The 14,007-nt window shown below is 37.7% G+C and overlaps 1 protein-coding gene across 1 annotated transcript in view; it reads right to left on the reverse strand.

The window, feature by feature from the left end:
* Positions 1-14,007, reverse strand: part of LOC5564239 (cysteinyl leukotriene receptor 1) — a 73,027-nt gene that overhangs the window by 40,273 nt on the left and 18,747 nt on the right. Inside the window, exon 2 of the mRNA XM_021842636.1 lies at positions 8,267-8,409. Coding sequence (XP_021698328.1) covers positions 8,267-8,409 — 143 coding nt within the window. The remainder of the gene's footprint in view (positions 1-8,266; positions 8,410-14,007) is intronic.

Here is a 14,007-nt window from a genome sequence, read left to right on the forward strand (position 1 = left end):
CCTATGTAAGTGTGAAGTATACGTCAAGCAAATTCAAGAGCGTGTCAACTTTTTTCCAATGCTATGAATGAACACTGTGATCGTCACGAGTACAATCATTCAAACGTGCTACATTCATTCATACGGCATATTTTTTGTGTATCTATCAATGAAAGCGAAGGGCCATTCATAAAATACTTGTGGTTCATAGTGGAAAGTGATAAGATCATAAATTGTTTTCATTTTCATTTTCAAGATCGTTTTCGATAGTTCCAGCAAGAACAAACAATTACGTTGGGGATACATCCTGACATCATTGTATAGGGGCGATCCATAAATTACGTAAGACAATTTTTAGGGTTTTACAACCCCCCCACCCCCCATGGTAAGATTTTTTGTATGAACATTAAAAATAAATCGTATGGCGCGTAAGAAATCTCAAACCCCCCCTCCCCCCATAAACCCTTACATAATTAATGGATAGCCCCATACGTATATTTTTTATTACAATTTATTTGATTTTGCTGTACCTGTTGATTTACGTACTTTCTATAATACATTGGATTTATTTTATAATATATGTTGAGTCGATATTTCAGAAATGTTAACATGATTATATTGTATTATTTGCAAATTTACAAAATCAATAAAAAAAAATCAAAATCATTTGCTTGGAAGAGTCATAGAAGATTTTTGGCCATATTCATTTATGCAACACCGACTGGTGCATATGTAAGAGATACATTATTCATATAACAATGAGAAATCAAGATTTTTTTTCTCCTTTATTATAGTGATTTTTAACTAGAGCAATGGAGAATTTCTTTTATAATATTTTAATATAAGAAAATTTAACCATACTTATGCCCTTGCTAATAGCAGAATCGTTTTATTTACAGACAAACTTTGACTGTTCTATGTGCTGAAAAGTGTAATTTTGAAAAATACTAGTTTACATTGCCCTTTCTGTCTACACCACTGGAGGAAATATTTGGCTCTTTTCTTTTTCTTAGTAAAGGGATAGCGTGAACTGGTGAGAAATTGATACTAAATAATGTTATGTTATTATAAAATTGTACTCCAGAATTATTATAAAATTGTACTCCAGAGTTTTCACCCTGACTACGCCTTTTGTGAAGTAAATATGCATTATTCATATAGATTAATATGCCTTCTCCTTCTTTCTACTACAATCAGCATCAAAATTATTTATTTTGTTGGATAAGAAAATTTTACATTAATATTCGATATGCAAAAAATTGCCCCTTTGAGAGCCCCTCCTGGCTACACCACTGGCCCATCACCCGAAAGGCTTTGGATTTTTCCATATTTTGACATGTAGAATCCAACAAAAATAGTCCGGATGAAAACCCCGGGGGACGCTATCGTGACCCTCCCTTGTTAGCTACAAAGAGATAATGATCCGAGTCGATATTAAGGCCTCGGAAGGTCCTGAAATCCATGACATTTGAGAAATGTCGCCCATCAACCAGCACGTGGTCTATTTGGGAGCAGGCATCGTCACTCGGGTGTCGCCAGGTGTGATTGCGGATATTCTTTCGTGCGAAGTAGGTACTGCTGATTGCCATCCCTCTAGCAGCAACGAAGGTTACTAGCCGCAGGCCATTAGTATTGGTAACGGAATGAAGGCTTTCCGTTCCAATGACGGGTCGGAAGAAATTTTCTTTCCCGATCTGCGCATTTGCGCTGCCGATGACTTTCTTGACATCTTGTTTTGGGCACTCTCCGTAGGCCTTATCCAGGCTCTCATAGAACTCATCCTTCATGTCATCGGGCTTCTTGTTCGTTGGCGCATATATGCTGATCAGGCTGTAGTTGAAAAACTTGAAGATTGGGTCGCTTACCGGTTTCCACCGAATAATTCGCTTCATCTGCTTCCCAATCACTATGAAGCCAACTCCACGTTCTGCTCTGTCGCCACGGCTGTAGTAGATGTAGACTTGAATGAAGTGTTGGCGATGGGGTCCACCGCTCGGAATTCACGTTCTCCGGTTCTCGAACAGCGTATTTCCTGGATAGCTGCCACGTTCACGCCGATATTCCGCAGTTCACGAGCCAGGAGCCCAACACGCGCGGATTCATTCAAAATTCTCACGTTCCAAGATCCAACTTTTTTGCGATAGGCTACCTAACCAGGGTTGCGCTACCTACATCGTGCTAGAGAGGCTGACACGATACAGCAATGTTTGTTCTATATATGATGAGCACGGTCATAGCCATCACAACCATCCACCTTTATCAGGGCTTTGGACCTGTAGCGCTGATTCTCAATAGTTTCAAGTTCTTTCGGACATGCTACTATGGTAAGCCGTCATGCGCTAGCGGTGTTCATTTTGTATTCTCAATTAAATCATCAACCGTGCGAAGAGTATGATTGGGAGTGTTTTAGCTATTTGTCTGTTGTATGAATGTGCTTGTTGATAACGATGATCAAACTGCAACAGTGATAAGTAACACCCCAAAAATTTGTTTATTTGAACTTTCAAAAGCTACTACAGTGATCCCTCCATGAGTCGATGTTCCATGACTCGATATCGACTCATGGAACCATACTGGAAACTAAATTTCATGGTTACTATGATGGTCCCTTCAAACAGCTTTCCAAAGGATTGCTGTTCCATGATTCGATATTTCCATGAGTCGATGGTCCCTTCAATATCGACTCATGGAGGTTTCACTGTATGAATTTGAGCATCAACTCCAAATGGGGTCCAAACGAGCACCATTTTTGACCATGCATGACACTGTTGTTGATGAATTTGAATTTGATTTTGAATATACTTCAATCAATATAGAAAAGAATGCGACAGTATTTCTGTGGAGAAACAAAAAAGTTTTACCTCAGGAAACCATAATTCGGGTATCCTCCTTGGGTAAACGGTGGTTTTTAAGTGTATGATCCAACTTTCTATACCAGCGATGCTGAGGCTGGAGTATGCTGCATTGCTGCATTCCATATCACTATTTTAATCAAAATCCTTAATTTCAATACAAATCCAAGATCCTGGTGATGCATATCTAGGTAAAATAGTTTTCTTACGGGATCCTATGTTATTATAGTAGGCTTCTGAGAATTTTCGCAGCTGATCCTTGAGGATACAAGTGAAATCAGGGTATTTCCATCGAACATTAGAGGTGTCTTGTGGGTTCCTGAGAATGTATAGTGATTTATTGTGGATGCTGCGCGAAATCTTGCTAAGATTTCACTCTTTAGCGGAATACTGTGGCTTTCTCGTGGTATTTTGAGTATTTCTGGTGAAAGATTCTGGAAAGGCTTCCAAAGAAATTTGGGTATCACTAGTGATAGTCTGGAAAATCCTAATAGACTTTGGAGAACTTCCATTGGTGACTTGATAATTATCAGAAATATCGCAGAGGAATCTTAGAATGTCCTTGAAATTCCTAGCGATCTCTACGGCAGATGTCAATTCCTATTTGAATCCTAAGCAATATTCCGATAGTTGTGAGTGATCCTGACCAATCGATCAAGTTTACAGTTTGAGCCGATGTTTGGTTCTCCAGATTCGTGATCTTGAAAATTTGAGAATTTGGCTTCGATTGAGGGCCGGATTGCGGGCCTTATGCGCTTAACAACCGCATGTTGAGCACCATTGTCATTTACTGTTTTATTATCATTTCTCTTTGTATTTAACATACTTTCCATATTCCTGTGGAAAATACTATTGAAGGCCTAATCAATATTCTGTGAGTTTTTGTGTACAGTATCGGACACATAAAATGCACCAAAGCCGTTTTCCCACACAAAATGGTCAACTTCAGAGAGCTATACTGCCGTGAATCACAAATCAGTCCCATCTGTAAAAAGTAGGCATTGAGAAAATGGTCTGTGAAGATTCCATACGAATATCCAAAAAATCCAGAGAATTGGAACATTTTCCAATCTTAATGAAACTTTCACAATTTACTTTCTACTACGAGATTTTTCCGAGAAAAATATAACGATGATCGAAACACGGACATTGAAATCGAATATTGTGTTTATAGGTGTAAGAACATCATTCACAAGTAAGACCGGAAGAAAACTTTCAAGACAATCATTACAAGTGAGATTAATGATAAAAAATAGTCAGAGCGTTGTTTAGTGCGGAAACTTACTTATTAATGATTGGTGCAGTTCAACCCACAGTCGTCTCAGTCCAGTTAATGCACACATTTGCTCACATTTTAATGTGTTTAACCATTTAAAAACAAGTAGATGAACAAACCGAATTTAGTACTATACCATTTAATTCCACTAGAGTTTGTATCCTTTGACGGATACGCGTATTTTGACCTCAACTGTAAGGCCGTCTACAGTGTCATGTACTAGACACGAGTCTAGTTTTTCATCTACTTATAGGTATTCCACTAAATAAACAGCTCGAAGATTTATTATTATTTAGAAACATACGCATTGCTCCAGTTCATAAGAGCATTATAAATTCAGTTGATTTAAAAAGTTTTACAGTTAGTGATTGATTAGAAGTATGTTTATAAATAGCTGTCCGGATTTTGATTCAAAAGTGTGCGGATTTACAGACATGATTTGTGCTGGTGTCCGGATATAAGCATAAGACATGCTCCATTGTTTTAATTATTTTTATGTTGAATTTTTCAGTTTTGTCGGAAAATTGATCATTTTTGCCTAGATGAAACACGAAAGTATTCGTTGCATAAAAACACTTGGATCACTTTTAAAGAAAACCTATTCAAAACGGATTTTTAACATTCATGGCAGCTTAGGTGTCCGGGTATTGATGCAGCACGGTACACTAACTAATTTTTCTTTTGTTCTTTCTGAGTATTTTCTTAAACATTTTTTTCCTACAAATCCTTTCAGCTACGTTGATACATTTACATGTGTTCTGATTGGATGTTTTTTTCCGATACATTTTTTTATTATTGGGAAATTTATGAAAATGTTTAGGCCTCTCTTTATTTTCTGAATAGTTGTTTTTGTTAATACAGTTAAACCTCCATGAGTCGATGTTTCATTACTCGAAATCGACTCATGGAACCGTACTAAAAATCAAATTTCATGGTTACTATGGGAGCCCAGATAGCCGTAGCGGTAAACGCGCAGCTATTCAGCAAGACCAAGTTGAGGGTCGTGGGTTCAAATCCCACCGGTCGAGGATCTTTTCGGGTTGGAAATTTTCTCGACTTCCCAGGGCATAGAGTATCTTCGTACCTGCCACACGATATACACATGCAAAAATGGTCATTGGCACAGTAAGCTCTCAGTTAATAACTGTGGAAGTGCTCATAAGACCACTAAGCTGAGCAGCAGGCTCTGTCCCAGTGGGGACGTAATGCCAGAAAGAAGAAGAAGATGATGGTCCCTCCAAACGACTTTCTATAGCATTTCTGTTCCATAACTCGATATTTCCATGAGTCGATGATCCATTCAATATCGACTCATGGAGGGTTGACTGTAATTGTATTGGAGGAATCACAAAAATGACCCTATTTTTTACAAAATTCAAGATCAACAGTTCAACTATAATTAGGTTGCCAGGAATAAGTAACAAATTCCTTGTAACTTCATTGAACAGCGACCGTAAATCAAGTTATTGATAGTTATTGCCAAAAGCATGAAGATTCCGTCACTATGCCAAGCAAAGTCGCCTTACATTTCCCGTTCTCCAGTAACCAGTGTTTTGAAATGCTTCCAGGATGGCTGGGTGACAAAATGTCAAAAGGCAATATGGCGAGTGCTAAAATGTCGAAAGCACAATCATCGATGCGACAAAATATCGAAAGGGCAGAATGTCGAATGCGAAAACATTAATTTTGATTTAAAAAAAAAACATTATTTTTGTACCATTTTTTACAATTTTTCATAAGACTCTCCTACTCCAGAATCAGCATCAATTCATTGTTAACCTGGATCTGAAAATCTTCCGAAATTCCTTGAAGGACCGACGCGTAGCCGTAATGCACGGAAAAATCTCAGAGATGTTTTCTACTATTCGATTATTCGCTTTTCAAAACAATAATTTGATGATACGTAGTCTGTTGCGAAGAAATGAAGTGATTTGAGAAAACTTTTTAAACATTTGTGTTTGTGTTTAGGTATTTTTATTTATTCTTCAGGCTCTAAAACATTCTCTCTCAAGTGAATCTCAATCATTACACACAAAAAAATCAATGTATAGAAGTTTTTCAATAGTGCACATTGGAAAAAATACTAGATATCCTGATAAAATCTATCTATTTCCTAAAATTAAATCAATAGATCGATTCAATTGTGCCTATTCGACAAAAGAATGAGTAATTATTTAAGGAATGAAAAAATCACTAATTGTCAGAAATCCAATTGAAAATTTAATTCTAGTTTGTTGAAAGTATGAGTGACTCAAGAGATGCGGCGAAAGAAAACTTGTCAACAAACTTGTTTTGACTTGGATAATTACCTTCTTATTACTTCTGCAATTAAGTATATTAGTCAGAAGAAAATTATTTTACCTCTTTGAACATATCTTCATTATGGTATGTCGTTCTAAATAATAAATCCCTGAACTGAAAGGTTCAACAGTAAACAACTGCAAAAACACAAGCACGTAAGCACTATGACAAATTGCTGATAAAATTTTAACTGCGTGTTTATGGATAACGAAAGAAATGTAAGAACACACTTCAAACAGGTTCCAGTTCTTACATTCTGTACTGCACTTCAACTAGGCAAGATTGACGATCATTTAAAGGCCAAATAGTTGACAAAATTTGCTAAATATTACTTGGATTGGAAATCTATATGCAGCTCTGGTGTAAATAGCAAGATCCATCTACTCCATCACCACTGCACTGATAGTGATGGACTATGACGGATTTGCTAAGTTTAGCATTTTATCAGTACAATATTACTGACAGTACTGCAGATGGATTAAAATTATGTGTTATGCACTGAAAAACATTAATAGCTTGGATAATTACCACGTGATCACTCATTCTGCAGTGATTATGATCTAGAGTGCGATGTCGCATCACTGCTTTTGGTTGTCAAATCAAAGTGATATTGATAGCTCGCAAGTGATATTGATCATTTTAGTACATCAGCTATCAGTTGATACGACTTATATGAAGCAACTCTGGTTGTATTAAGATGCTTGATAAATAACGGCAGCGAAAGAGAGATACCGACGATAAAATCCATGGAGGGTAGGTGTTGTATTTTACTGGCACGATAAACAATCCCCGAACATCCGATAGCAATAGTATCTCCCAGATTTTAAGCTTGTTTAGATGGGGTTTATCATGCATTGCTATTCATCCGATCAAATCAGAGCTGTAGCAGGATTCAATCTAAAAACAAGACAAAAAAAAATCTCACGAAACATTACTAAAGGACCTATGTACAAATGAGAGGCTCTCTTTGTTTACTTTCTTTTTGATCAATAACTAAGTCACATTAAGGCTAAGTAGCCCGTCATTCGTTTTGGCAACAATGATGACTTTTCAGCTCGCCTTTCAAAGTGATAAAACTCAGTCTTGACAGTTTATTTTGACTTAAAAAAGTATCACAGCACGCGCTAACATGCATAAAGTATGCTCATACCTTTTCAGCTGTGTCAGTGCAAAACCAACTGATTTTCTTTGACTCGAAATCGTGAGGTGAATTAGCAACAATCATCAACGACGCATACAAATTTCAATGACGGCCTACTTCGCCTTAACCTCTTCTGTTGCGTTTTTTGAACGAAACGCTAGTCAAGGAAATCGCCTTTCGATCTATAGTGAAAAACTTCCCAAAAGCTTTAGTATTCCACTGTTATAATCGAAAGAGAGCGAGAGAGAAGAGAATCTCTCATTTATACATAAATCCTTTAGTAATGTTTCGCAAGAATTTTTTTTTGCATGAATGTTTCGCCAGTTCACTAGTTTTGGTCATGAAATCAATTGGATATTAAAATAATTGCAAGCTTTTTTTTTTTGTTAGTTATTTTGGCTAAATTATGCTGTACGCAAATGTCCTGATTTATCAAAAGTATCCTCATTATCCAAGATTCCCCGTTTTACGGCACCCTAATTTATTGATAGAAAATCATTATTAAAGTGAATCGAACTCTTCTTCATTATTTAGCTTAGACATAACAAGAAATCACTCCGCTGTTAAGAGTCTGCTGTGGTTGTTGCGGTGACGATACCAGCAAATCACGCCATCAAACTCTTACCGTTGATACCAAATAATCGCGTCACAGCGGCGGAGGAAATTGAGGTTTGATGGTTTCTCCATCCCACTACTCTGCTAGACTAAGAGGCTTACCTTCGCGGCATCGTCATCGTTCGCCGAACTCCGGCAAATTTCCACACGGTTAGCGCGGTGAAGGTGTTGAGAACTACAATTACCGTAAATGGAACCACGAACACCAGAATCGTATCCAAGTAGTTGAACATCGTCATCTGGTCCTGAGAAAAGGGAAAAATAATTTGGTATTATTTTTATGAATAATCAATCATTTGACGCAATGAGATTAATTTTGCAATCACTGACATGCACATGATTGTTTCATTAGAACTTGTTATTTTCAAGGGGCCTTCCTTAGACGAGTGTTTAGAGTCCTTGGCTACATCTTTTCGTAATTAGAATTTCCTTGACTTCCCTGTGCGTAAAGTATCATCGTATCTCCCGCACGATATACGAATGCGAAAATAGCAACTTTGGCATAGAAAGCTCTCAGTTAATATCTATGGGAGTGCTTATTTAACACTAATCTGAGAAACAGGATTTGTCCCAGTGAAGACGTAATGTCAAAAAAAGAAATTATTATAGCTTAGACACTATTATTTTCAAAATCAGATTCTATAAAATAGGGCAGGGGTTTTCAGCCATTTTGGCTCGTGGAGCACTTTTTGAAATTAAAACGTTGCGTATAGCACCTGTTCTTCATCTCCGTTTGAAATCCGATTTTTCACACGCTCAAATCAACCCAGTAATTCCTATTAGAATCGTGAAGTAAGATTTACAGTCAGGGGCAAAAATTAGTAACCAAATGCTTTTTTTTTCATATAAAATGCCCAAATTAGGGGCTCTGTATCTCAGCTTCTGATAGTCCGAATTGATTGTAATTTGAATGACGAACTACAATTAACCTGTAAAGAGAGTTGTTTGAAGACGAAGTAAGTAACCGTGTTATTATTTCTTTATTTATCTTATTTAATTTTTTGTCATTCAATTAACTTATCACTTTTTTGTTCGTCATCAAAACTTCAGCCAATTCGGAATACCAGAAGTTGAGATACACAGCCCCAAACTTAAACATTTAGTACGAAAAAAATCAAGTGTTGTAACTGAATGTATTGGTCAATGTTTCAATAATTTTTATTTGAATTCAATATCTAAATACTAATCTCAAAAGATTTGTTTAATTTGATTGAGCAAGCTATCTTATTTTGGAATTGAACTGTGACAATTAGGCATTTAAGGGGTACACAAATTATGTCACGAACCAGAAAGTCAGGTACTGCGTGACAAGCCTTACTACATAATTTTTGGAGGTCGCATACAAAAAGTGTAATTAGGAGGGAGCGAACATAAAAAGTTGTGTACCATCCCTCAATGGAACTATTCTTATTAGTTTTGTCAATATTTTAAAATTTGTGGCTTGTGGAAAAACGGCTAGGGTAGAAGTACCAATTATGGCTATAGCACCAATTACGGCAATAGTGGGAACAAAAAGAGATTTTTCTTATTGTTGCACTAGAATATAAAGGAATGATAAACCTATTTATTTTTGATGGTAACTAAAGCATTATAAGAGCATTCGTGCAATAAGCTTCGAAAAATGAACATTTGAAAATTTTGCCTCACACATATGTCACCTTCTTAGCAGTTTGCTAAAGGACACCACTTCTTCTTCTTCTTTCTGGCGTTACGTCCCAACTGGGACAAAGCCTGCTTCTCAGATTAGTGTTCTAATGAGCACTTCCACAGTTATTAACTGAGAGCTTTCTTTGCCGATTGACCATTTTTTGCATGTGTATATCGTGTGGCAGGTACGAAGATACTCTATGCCCTGGGAATCGAGAAAATTTCCTTTACGAAAAGATCCTCGACCAGCGGGATTCGAACCCACGACCCTCAGCATGGTCATGCTGAATAGCTGCGCGTTTACCGCTACGGCTATCTAGGACACCACTTAGGCGGCGTCCATTTATTACGTAACGCTAAAATTGGAAATTTTTGACCCCCTCCCCCCCTCCGTAACGCTTTTTGTATGAAAAATTTCAATTTTTTGTATGAACCGTAACGCTTGAGCCTACTCCCCCCCTCCCCCTAGAGCGTTACGTAATTTGTGGATGCCGCCTTACTAAATGTATGTTTTTATCCGGAAAAACTGCTTCAACCTATTAATGTATGTTGCCTAATGAGAACACATGAATGAATGTAGCTGGTGAGCAACCAAATTTACTGTTTTAAGCTGGAAATCGTGTTATTCCCACTATGTCGATAACTGGAACAAGGAGTGTATGAGAACCCAATTATGGCGATACTCTGGAGGCAGATTGTTTACATTTTTTGATCAGTGAAATAGAAAAAGTGAAGCTATTTTACGGGTGACTTCCACGACGGGAAGGTTCGGTAAGGCATGATCTTCATGTTTTGTACTCGATTGCTAAGATTTATCAATCACACGTTCGAAAACGTTCGCAAGCGGAAGATGTTAATTTCAAGGTAGAGGGGGGTTTTCAGTGACACTCGAATTTTCCCTCTTTTTTCGTTAAAATTAGGCGCTGAAAAGGTAATGTGAGTTCATTAATGCTGTTTTGTATCATAATTTGCGTTTTCACTACATTTCGGCTCCTTTTCGAAAGTTAATTTGCTCCCATGAACCCATTGCCATAAATTGATTTAACATGTATTCAACACAAAACTTTTGGAAAACTTTATGAGCAATCACTTCATTACATCTTAGCGTTGCATTATCATTCGCTCTGGATGACGTTTGAGTTCATTTCGTGCAAATATTCGATAGTCCAAAATTGGAACACTTTTATGTCGAATGCTAGAAACGCTATTGCCATAATTGGTACAAAAACAACGCTTTTTAAAACCAATTTTTTGAAGCTTAAAGTCAATTTAGTACCAAAACTGTTTAAATCAACTGCTCCGCAAGCCTTTAAACTAGTAATTAACACCAACAAGTCATGCTTACGTTTTAGGAACGTGGTTAAAACTTGATTTTTATCCACACTGTTGACATATTGCATCCATAATTGGTACACCTACCCTATGGTTAGGAAAATTTAATTTAAGTTTTTTAAGTTTTAAGTTCGAACAACTGAGTGAGCTTCTGTAGCGATATTTTTCTTTTTTTTAGTCTCTATTGATGAGTTAATCACAAATTCAACACTTACAACGAAGTAGGCCGTCTTTGAATTTTATACATTTTATATAGCTAATGCGTGTCACGATTGCGATTTAATGAAAATAATTTAACTTTGAACTGACATATGTAGCTAAAAAAGTTTCAGCATGATTTTTACAATCAATCGCAAGTAGTGATAGTTTTCTGAACCTATATTACCTATGATGACTGAGTTTTATCACTTTGAAATTGCAAGCTACAAAATCAACATGGCTACCGAAACGAATGACCGACTACTTAGCCTTAAGAAATTATTAATGAAACCTGTGAGATATTTCCAACGGTTTCAAAATTTCGACTTTTATCAGATTTTTTTACGAGGATAAGTAACCCAACAAAACTTGAACACCCTGAAAGTTTCAAATTATTCTTTCGGGAAAAATTGGATCTAAATCAAGGAAACCCTATTTTGCAGCCAAAACTTTTCCATGCAAAATGCATGATCAAATATTCGTCAACAGAATACTTTTAACCATTCAATTACAAAATGTCAACTGAAATACTATGTATCGCTGGCTACGTTTGTTATAATTAAAAGCATAATTTGAAGCAAAAAGTTGAGATATTTCAAATCATTGCTACAAACTCTCAAAATGGCCACGGAGCACCTGCAAAGACTCCGCGGAGCACGGTTTGAAAACCGCTGAAATAGGGTTTTACACAATTTTATGTAGAGTAAGCAACTCTGCTAAGAAAACATTTTTTTCACAAAACAAAACAAATGATTGATCAAGATCTTTTTCATATCATAGAAAAAATATAAAAGTTTTGCCTGGCCGCAACATTGGATCAAGCTTTCAGCTTATACGGATGTTCGGTTTTCCAGATTTGTGCTCTTGAAAATGTAATGTTTAGCTTCGATTCATCTTTGCCTTAAGTGTAAGAAGATTAAATCAAAATGTGTCGAATATAAGTAATATGAATTTCTATTACAAATTTTTGTATTATGAAGGATTACATAATACAAAAATTTGTAATAGAAATTTTTATTTCAAGCGAGTGCAAGAATTAGGGCGAACGTAACATGAACGTTTTCTAAGCTTTTTTTTCATTTCAGGACATTAGTCAACGAAGCAATCTTGTATCCTGATGTGGAAACATACCAACAAACTTGCATCTATCATCTTTATTAACAAAATTCACAGAAGAGCGGATCGATGAAGAGAAGCCTTTATTCTAGAATACGCTTTATTTCCTCAATAACGCAGAATGTTTATATTAATAATAATAATCCTCTCTTCTGAGGGTGTAGCTTATCAAAACAGCGTGGGACTCTAAACAGTGCTGTGCACGATGATCCTCCGGCGAGACAGGGGGTTGGTGCAGGCCTTACAAGCCAGCCGTAAAAATCATCAGTACAAGAAGCATGCAATGTAAATTCGTACCGGAACAATTGGCATAGACCCAGGCATAGAAAACGGACTAACGATTGGAAACTCGGATCATGGAACTGTAAGTCTCTCAATTTCTTGGGAAGTACCCGCATTCTTTCCGAATTATTGAGGGTCCGCAAGTTCGACATCGTAGCGCTGCAGGATTTTTGCTGGAAAGGGTCGACGGTACATACGTATAGGGATGGTTATACCATCTACCAGAGCGGCGGCAACAGACATGAGCTGGGCACAGCTTTTATCGTGATGGGCGAAATGCAGAGGCGCGTGATTGGGTGGTGGCCAATCGACAACAGACTGTGCAAATTGAGGATCAAAGGCCGTTTCTTCAATATCAACATAATCAACGTGCACAGCGCTCACCTAGCAAGTGACGATGACGATAAGGACGCTTTCTACGCGCTGCTGGAACGTGAACGACAGCTGTCCAAGTCATGATGTCAAAATCGTTATCGGATATCTCAATGCTCAGGTTGGCCAGGAAGAGAAATTTAGACCGATTATAGGGAAGTTCAGCGCTCACCAGCTTACGATCGAAAACGGCCTTAGACCGATTGGTTTCACCGCCTCAAAAAACATGGCCATACGTAGTACCTACTTCCCGCACAGCCTCCCGTATCGGTACACTTGGAGATCACCCCAACAGACTGAATCGCAAATCGACCACGTTTTGATCGATGGAAGACACTTCTCGGACATTATCGACGTCAGAACCTATCGCGGCGCAAACAACGATTCGGACCACTACCTAGTGACGGTTAAAGTACGCTAACGACTCTTCGTTGTGGACAACATTCGGTACCGACGCCCGCCACGGTACAATCTGGAACGACTCAAGCTACCCGAAGTCGCAACTGATTACGCGCAAAGCCTTGAAGCAGCGTTGTCGGAAGAGGAAGAGCTCACCATAGCCCCTCTTGAAGACTGCTGGAGTAGTGTCAAAGCAGCCATTAACAACAGTGTTGACCAGACTCATTTCCCCGAAATTCGAATTGTGAAGCCATGAACTGTTATAACTGTGCGTTGTATTCCTGAGATGGAGGGGGAGGTGGTTGGGCTTGAGTGTAGCACATGGCATCCGACAGTTTCGATCTCGGTGGGCCGCAATTCAAGTTTCGGTGAAATGATTCGCAGTCACTCACTCACTCATTTCATTTCACCGAAACTTGAATTGTGGCTCTCTGGGATCAAAATTGATCGATTTTGTGTGCAGTACTCAAGCTTAACCATCTGCTTTTCTATCTTAG

The sequence above is a fragment of the Aedes aegypti genome, chromosome 2 (assembly GCF_002204515.2).
Source record: "Aedes aegypti strain LVP_AGWG chromosome 2, AaegL5.0 Primary Assembly, whole genome shotgun sequence".
NCBI lineage: Eukaryota > Metazoa > Arthropoda > Insecta > Diptera > Culicidae > Aedes > Aedes aegypti.